The sequence below is a fragment of the Arachis hypogaea genome, chromosome 4, assembly GCF_003086295.3.
Source record: "Arachis hypogaea cultivar Tifrunner chromosome 4, arahy.Tifrunner.gnm2.J5K5, whole genome shotgun sequence".
NCBI classification, from domain to species: domain Eukaryota; kingdom Viridiplantae; phylum Streptophyta; class Magnoliopsida; order Fabales; family Fabaceae; genus Arachis; species Arachis hypogaea.
The window spans coordinates 33,857,665-33,866,852 of NC_092039.1; the positions used below are offsets into that span (position 1 = coordinate 33,857,665).

The following is a 9,188-nucleotide window of genomic DNA, read 5'->3' on the forward strand; positions in this document are numbered from 1 at the left end:
AGGGGTTTGATTTTAGCTTGGGATTATGGCTTGAGATATATTGTGTGCGAAACAGATTCTCTTGACATTTTGCACATTTTAAAAAATCCGGCAAATGGGCTAAATTGTGATGTAGTTGATATTCTTCAGAAGATACAGAAGCTTCTATCAAGACCTTGGGTTGTGGATTTTGAATGGATTACCCGTGATGCTAACGCTGTGGCAGATTGGCTGGCGAGATATGCGGTCAAGACCAATCCAACTCATATTATTTGGTCGGAACCTTGTGATGAGTTTCAGCATTTTATACTTGTTGATTTAGGATAATCTCTTTTTTTTTTCTCTGTTTCTTTTTATTTAGTCACCAAAAAAAAAAAGTCTGTCCGAGATTCCAATAATTCGTTTCCCTTCTCAACGTTCTGAGTTATTGATCTCTTCTCAGCGTTCCACCAATTACACGCACCTCCTGCTACCTCTTCAACATCTACTTCGGTATCTACAATATGCAAATACTTCATTTCATCTAATTCCTTTTCTGAATTAACTTATTTCAGTTTATTAATGACTCTGTTAATCTGGAAATTGTAGTCAATATTATGAACATTTGATTGTTTCAAGCTTGAAATTTGATCAATACTCGAAATATGTGTGCGCCAAAGGACATCTTTACATGAAAGCTTATGATCTATGTTATGTTAATTTTCTATAAAATCAACCTCGACTAGGAGCTTGATTTTTCAGTGATGCTTTTCGCAAATTAAATCTTTTGATGGATTGGAGCTGGATAAGGTTAATTACTGGTTATCTGAATTGTCCTGAAGCAAATATGAAATTATCTTACTATTTTATCTGTATGCTTTTTTCTTTTGGTACTTTTTCGGAAATTGATTTTATCTTAGTATCAAATTAAACACTGGTCAGTTTCACAATCGAATTACTGAACTCAATTATCTTGTTTGTTATTGTTTTGTTTTGTTTTTATAAGAAATTATCACAATTGCAGGTGATGATGTTATTGTTAAATAAGCATTGGATGCAGCTGATGTGAGTTTCAACAAAGGGAAATTCAGAGGCATGTGTATCGCAGTGTTCATGTGGCAAGCTCATACAAAATACCCCTTCATTCTCTTACACAACCGGGACGAATTCTATTACCGGTGAGTGCTTGTGTTGGTTCCTTTTTTTGTAACAAACATGTGATTGATTTTAACTTGGGTGACTAACGAAAACCATTTGTTTATTGCTGACAGGCCCACAGAGCCGTTAGGATGGTGGGCCGGCGACATTATATTGGGCGGAAGGGATGAGCTCGGCGGTGGCACATGGTTGGGCTCCACCAGAGATGGAAGGGTGGCTTTCCTCACCAATTTCAGGGAAGTTGAAAGCCTTCTGGAACCCAAGACCAGGGGAGACTTGCCCCTGCGATTCCTTCAGGTCACACACTCCATCTGTTTGTTACTTTGTTTCTTAAGATCTTGTTGCTTTGCAAATTCATGTGACTATTTTCATATGGTACCAATTTCAAACATAATCTAATAACTTCATTTATATATCTTACGCAAACTGAGGAAATGTTGGTGATTTAGTTCACGAGTGCAAGAAGAAGCCGAGAAAAATAGAGCTTGCGAGAGATAATTCTCTTAGATTCATAGAGTGATGAACTAGAAAACTGAAATGTACAAGGGAACTAACTATTTATACTACCATCTAATCTAGCTAGCTATAGAATAAATATCTTGGTTCACGTTTTCTAACCATGCTAACCAACTTGCTGACTAAGCATTCTTCCTAATTAACTCTGATGAGATTAAGTTACAGTGCTGCCAATGTTTATGCTATGCCATTTACATGCAGTACGTCAACACAAACACCTGAAATGATGTATGGACATCATAACAGTTAAACAGTTATTTATATCATCCATTACATATTTACATCGCGTAATCTTAACATATTTATTTATAGAAATAACAAATGAAAATACTGCAACATGCAGAGTAAGAAGAGTCCTCAGGAGTTTGCAGAGCAAATTGTTGAAGAGGCACATGTATATAATGGCTTCAATCTAGTTTGTGTTGATATTTGCAGCTCAACCATGGTTTATGTCTTCAATAGGCCTAAGCCAGGTTATTTTTCTGTAACACCAGGAATTCATGTCTTGACAAATGCAGCCCTGGATTCTCCTTGGCCCAAGGTAATAAACAGTTGAATTGTTGTTGTGTAATTGTAGTTACTGAGAAATCCACACAGATTGGCAAGATTTTCAAATTATTTCTGAACTTTTTGTACAAAATCCCAGTAGCTCAACTATATGTTAGTTATATCAACTAGATCATTGCATATTTTCTTTTTGTCTGAGTACTTGAGAATTTCTTCTATGCAAGTTACCATTAACTGGAACTGAAATCAGAGCTCATTTTTCAGGCAGAACGACTCCGCCATAGTTTCAAGGAGCTTGTTGATCGCTATGGTGAAAGCGAATTTCCCATCAAAGAAATGGTTGAGCAACTAATGACAAACACGATTAAGGATGAGGACAGCAAGCTACCTGGGATTCATCCTCCAGAACGAGAACGCCCCATGAGTTCCATCTTTGTCAAAGAGGATTTGGTAAAATATTAACCAACACTTTCCTCGTGCTTTCATGCTTCCTAGTTCCTAGCTCTATTTAGTGCTGGTTTTGCATGTGCAAAGCTGAAACTTGTTTGTTTATATGCATTCTCAGACACGTTATGGCACTAGAAGCACTTCTGCATTGCTTGTGAAATCGAACAAAGAAGTTAGCTTCTACGAGAAATATCTGGATAAGGAGCAATGGAGAGAGAACACGATGGCCTATCAGATAAATGAGACATAATGAACAGCAGGGATTTATTCTAATTCTGCTAGTCAATCTCCTTCTAAAATGTCAAATTTCGTAAAGCCAGGCAGCAACTAGATTGATTTTTCTATATAAATTTAACCAATGTAATCTAATATTCTTAACTGTTAAGTTTGTACTGGATTAGTTGATTAATATTGGCAAAAACGAAATATTTGCAAATACATTTCATCATTCTCTTTAAACTGTACTATAGCCCATGATTCATTAAAGACTTTTGAAGAGTTGCCGAGTTTTCAATTTTTTTTTAAATCACCCTTAAAAAAACACTAAACTGTAATTTTTTTTTGAGAAATAAAATTGATATTTGGTACTATTTCTTTCTTGTTTAATTTACTTTTGAGTTTTGACTATGCAAACTAGCGGTTTCACCAATTTCAGCCAATTAGCTAAAAAATAGGTCTGTTAAAAAAATATTATTATCCTAATTTTTTAAATTTTAAAATAAAAAATTAAAGAGAATTAGTTTAGTTGGCTTATATTATAGTTGGTCTCTAAATTTTTTTTAAACATAAATTTATTATTGTCAAAATAGAAATATATTTATAGGTGAGTAGTTATATACGTATTGACATAAAAAGATGAGAATACAATATATAAGAACTAGAATAACATTGATGAGCCTGAAGAAAAATGAACTAGCAATAAGAAACGAAAAAAGACTTGAATAAATTGATAGGAATAAAACACACAATTCCCTACTTTCAAGAATTAAAAGAGCAACAATATCCATTCACAACAAGTATTAACATTAGTACAATAATACTCAATAGAAGTGGAAAAATCGTATAAACTAGAAATTAGAGACAAGCTAACACACCAAGATTTTTAACGTGAAAAATCTCCTCAATATAAGAAGTAAAAACCATGAGCCACCAAGGTCAGGAAATGGCTTCATTATGATGAAAATAGAGTACAAGAGAGTCACAAATTACTACACAAAACGTGCATACAACAAGACAAATAACCCAAGCTTCAAATCTTACAAACAAGAACAAGAAGATGAAAATACCACAAAAACAGAGCTGTTGTGCGTCGCTAATATCTCTAGCTACAGATCTCAAATCAAAGATCCGAACGGTGAAAATAAAGAACCAAATATGTGGAATACACTGTCCAAATTTGAGCTTGATCCAACGGTTAGTGAATCTGCAAAGACCAATTTACAGAGACAATTTTGTATATGTTCGAAAATGACTTTTTCTCTTCTCTTCTCTTTAGTGTTTAGTGTTCTTCTTTTAAAATGAGATATCTCTCACTCAATCCTGACTCACCTCAGCCACTTCAACTATTCATGGGTTTGGATACTAACATTTGGGCTTTTTCTCTACATAAGAAGGGATCCCAAAAAACCCAACAAATCTCCCTTTTACGATTATGTGGAGGTAACCGCCAATCCGGCGATTAGGCAACAAACTTCAAAATTCCATCTTGGTAATGCTTTGTTCATCATATCAGAACTATTCTCATCAGTATGAACCTTTTCAAGTTCCAACAACTCAGCATCCAAAACATCACATATCCAATGATACCTCACGCTAATATGTTTGGATCGAAAATAAAAAGTAGAGTTTTTAGCAAGATGTATAGCACTTTGACCATCACAAAATAACACATACCTCTCTTGAGTAAACCCGAGTTCCTTCAAACATTTCTTCATCCAAAGCATCTCTTTGTACGCTTCGGTAATGGCAATAAACTCGGTCTCGATAGTAGACAAAACAACAAATTTTTGCAATCTAGATTGCCAAGATACAGTTCTACCCGCAAAGTTGATCAAAAAGCATGAAAGAACCTTCTAGAATTAATATCTCCTGCCATGTCTGAGTCAGTATAACCAACTAGAATAGACTTATCACTTCCAAAACACAACTTCATGTTAGAAGTATCACAAAAATATCTCATTTCAATGCTCTCTTTCTGGGTTTGAAACAAAATGGCTAACACAACCAATAGCATGAGCTATATCCGGTCTTGTTCACATCATAGCATACATTAAACTACTAACAGCTGATGCATATAGAACTTTTTCCATGTCTTTCTTCTCTTCATCACATGATGGACTATGCTTGCAACTCAATTTGAAGTGTATCGCAAGAGGAGTAGTAACGGCCTTTGCTTTCTCCATTTAAAACCTGTGCAACATTGTTTCTATGTAGTACTGTGACAACCAAAGTTTCTTCTCCTTTCTATCACAATTGGTTCTTATACTAAGAATCTCCTCTACCGGCCCAAGGTCCTTCATTGCAAATGACATTGCAAGTTATATCAATTCTAGAAGCATTTTGAGTTTTTGACCAACTATAAGCACGTCATCAACATAGATCAAAAGGATAATAAAATCATTACTAAGAAACTGTTTAACAAATACACAATAATCAGAAGTAGTCTTCTTGTAACCTTGTTTTGCCATAATAGACTCGAACTTTTTGATGAACAGAATGAATTATTCAGGATTACAAGTTACTTTTTTTCTTTTATAATATAATTTGTCAGTATTTAAATCATTCAAGATCAATGACATCTTTAATTCTCATGAAACTTGGCCTCCGAAAAAAGTGATTTGTTTGGTATTAACTTCAGAAAAGGAGTTTAGAAATATTTTTGAATTACAACATATGTCACTTTCCTCTACTCTAAATGGTTTTTAGAATCCCCCATCCATTGATACTTTCAAGATTAATTGTGATGCTAGTTATGTTGGTTCGGGTGATAGTGTTGGTTTTGCTTGTGTTATTAGAGCTTGTAATGGGAGTTGGCAAATGGGGTGTTTGGGAATGATTAAGAGTAATAGTATTCTTCAAGGGAAATTGTTTGTTATTTGGAGAGGATATCTCTTAGCTTGGGATGTGGGTCAACGAGATGTTATTTGTGAGACGGATTGTGTGGAAGCATTTAATCTTGTTACTAATCACCAATATGGTTTTGGGTTTATTGATCCATTAGTGCTCAAAATAAAAGATACATGCATTGGAATTGGCGTGTTGACTTTTGTTTGATTATGAGAGATGCAAACACGGTGGCAGATACTATAACAAAAATGGCGATAAAGTTACAATTTTCTCATGTAGAGCTTCCTTCACCTTTGGAGGAGTTTATGAGTAGTCTTAAAAAGGGCTGTCTCTCTATTTAAGTAGATCCTTTGTTTTGTTTTTCTTTATTTAGTTTATTTCAGTCACAAAAAAAACTTTCAAGTGTTGTGATAAGATCTTATGTGGATGCCCATTTTCAATGTAGCTTGGTTTATCAAGGATGACTTCATTTATTGTAGTTTGAAAAATGTCATCATGTGCACCTATAAATAGAGGCTTAAGCCTCCGAATAAAAACACACAACAACAATAAACATTCTCTTCTTTCTTTCTACACTATTAATATCTCTCTCTTTATATTTCTTTATTTGTTACCTCTTCCTTATTTATTTATTTAGTTATCTTATAACACGTTATCGGCACGAAACTCTAACGAAATTTTAGGAAGACATCAGGTGACAATTTTTTATTATGTCGAAACTCTTTCATCTTGAATATAATGCTTTTGATATATCTGGAAACAATTATTTATCATGGATACTATATGCTAAAATTCATCTTGATTCAATGGATCTTGGAGATACCATTAAGGCTGAAAATAATACATCCCAGAAGGATAAAGCCAAAGTTATAATTTTTCTTCATCGTCATCTTGATGTATGATTGAAAAATGAATATCACACATTAAAAGATCTCGCAGATTTGGGAAAAGACCTTGAAGAAAGGTACAATCATAAAAAAATGGTGATACCTCCTCAAGCCCGATATGTTAGAGAAAACTTTCTCGACCTTCCATGCCTCGAATGTGCTCCTGCAGTAGCAATCGAGAAAAAGAATTTAAAAATATTTTGAGTTAATTTTTTGCCTTCTTGTTGCTGAACGCAACAATGAATTGCTTTTAAAGAATCATGAAGCTCGCCCAGTTGGCGCCGTCCCATTTTCTAAAGCAAATGCGGCAAATTATAACCCTAGAAGAGGTAAATGGCAAGATTTTGATAACAAGAAAAATTATGTTCACAAAAAATGATCTCACCAGAAGTGGGATAAGGAAAGAAACAATGGGTAAAGTAAATCAATTGAGGATAAATGCTTTCATTGTGGTGGAAAGGGGCCATTGGTCACGTACCTGTCGTACCCCAAGGCACCTAGTTGATCTTTATCAAGCATCCTTGAAAAGGGATGACAAAGGAAAGGAAACAAATTTTGTTTCAAATGATGAAAATTCCACCACTCATTATGATTTATCTAATTTCTTTAAGGATTCTGAAGGAAATATTGGCTATTTGATAAATGATGGAATAGTTTAATATGTGCATGTATTTGTTAAGTATTCATGTGAATAATTTTTAATGTGCATGTACTTTTGCTCATTTTATTATTATTATTATTATTATTTATTTTTGAAGAAAAATGGCAAGGACATATTGTGAAGATATTTGCCTTGCGGATAGTGCAAGTTCGCACATTATTCTTAAAAGTGATATATATTTTACCCATCTTGTTCCAAAAGAAGAGTATGTTAATACTATTATTGGCTCGGGCAATGTGATAGAAGGCTCCGGAAGAGCTACAATTTGTTTCTTAGAGGAACAAAATTTATAATAAATAATGCACTATTATCTACCAAGTCTCTGAGAAACTTGTTGAGTTTTAAAGATATTCGCCGAAATGGATATCATATTGAGACTATGAATGAGGAAAATCATGAGTATTTATGTATCACAACTCATGATTTAAATAAAAAGCTTATATTAGAAAAGTTACTCTCACTTTCATCTGGGTTGTATTATACCAAGATTAGTGCAATTGAATCACATGCCATTGTAAACCAGAAGTTTACTAGCCCAAATGAATTTATAACTTGGCATGATAGATTGGGTCATCCGGGAACAACCATGATGAGGAGAATTATTGAAAACTCTCATGGACATTGACTAAAGAACCAGAAGATTCTTAAAACTAGTGAATTTTAGTGTGTTGCATGTTCTCAAGGGAAGTTAATTTTAACGTCATCACTAGTAAAGATTGGATTTGAGTCCCCTGAATTCCTAGAAAGGATTCAAGGTGATATATGTGGACCTATTCATCCACTATGTGGATCTTTTAGATATTTTATGGTCCTAATAGACGCATCTTCGAGATAGTCATATGTGTGCTTATTGTCTTCTCGCAACCTGGCATTTGCGAGATTACTGGCTCAAATTATTCGATTAAAAGCATAATTTTCAGAAAATCCAATCAAAGCAATTCGTCTTGATAATACTGGTGAATTTACTTCCCAAGCTTTTGATGCTTATTGTATGGCTAATGGAATTAGTGTTGAACATCCAGTAGCTCATGTTCACACACAAAATGGGTTAGCAGAATCACTTATTAAACGCCTCCAATTAATTTCTAGACCCTTACTTATGAGAACAAATCTCCCAACCTCGGTTTGGGGGGCATGCTATTTTACATGCCGCAACACTTATTCGTTTGAGGCCAACGAGTTACCATTAGTTCTCTCCTATGCAATTAGCATTTGGCCAGCAACCAAATGTTTTCCATTTAAGAATATTTGGGTGTGCGATATATGTTCCCATTGTACCATCTAATCACACCAAAATGGGACCCCAAATAAAATTGGGGATATATGTTGGATATGATTCTCCCTATATAGTGAGGTATCTTGAGATACAAATTGGAGATGAATCAAAATTTTCAACATTAGGGGAAGAGAATAAGCTTCCTAAAAAGGAACTTAATTGGAATGCATCATCCTTGATGCATTTAGATCCTCGATCAAGGTAATGTGAACTAGAAGTTCAAAAGATTATACATTTGTAAAGAATAGCAAATGAATTGCCTGATACATTTTTCGATACAAAGAGGATAACCAAATCTTATATACCAGCGAAAAATGCCCCAATTCAAATTGATGTCCCAGTTGGACAAATTGCCACCGAAGCAAATACACGCCAGAAGCGTGGCAGGCCTGTCGGTTCCAAAGACAAAAATTCTCGAAAGCGAAAAGATGTAAATACTATTCCTGTTGGAAAAGACATAGTAGAGACACCTGCAGTTGTCCAAAATTCTGATATAATTTTAATGCCAGAAGACGTTCAGGTACTTGAAAATTGTGAAAATGATGAGATCTCGATAAATTATGTCTTTACAAGAGAGAAATGGGACCGAAATAAGACAATTGTCAATGAAATATTTGCATATAATGTGGCATTAAATATCATGCATGAAAGTAAGGATCTTGAGCCAAGATCAGTTAAAGAATGTCGACAAAGGAATGATTGGCCAAAATGG

The 9,188-nt window shown here is 34.4% G+C and overlaps 1 protein-coding gene across 2 annotated transcripts; it reads left to right on the top strand.

Annotated features, from left to right (window-relative positions):
- The first annotated feature begins 270 nt into the window (after nucleotides 1–270).
- Nucleotides 271–3,045, top strand: LOC112796645 (uncharacterized). 2 transcript variants are annotated; one of them, XM_025839199.3, is made up of 6 exons: nucleotides 271–471; nucleotides 965–1,136; nucleotides 1,230–1,413; nucleotides 1,976–2,173; nucleotides 2,404–2,589; nucleotides 2,705–3,045. In XM_025839199.3, the coding sequence occupies exons 2-6, from the start codon at nucleotides 1,054–1,056 to the stop codon at nucleotides 2,834–2,836; spliced, it is 783 nt and encodes a 260-aa protein (XP_025694984.1). In that variant the 5' UTR covers nucleotides 271–471; nucleotides 965–1,053; the 3' UTR covers nucleotides 2,837–3,045. The 2 variants fall into 2 exon arrangements, with proteins under 2 accessions (XP_025694984.1, XP_025694985.1); XM_025839200.3 differs by having other exon boundaries at nucleotides 273–471; nucleotides 983–1,136.
- Nucleotides 3,046–9,188: the final 6,143 nt, after the last annotated feature.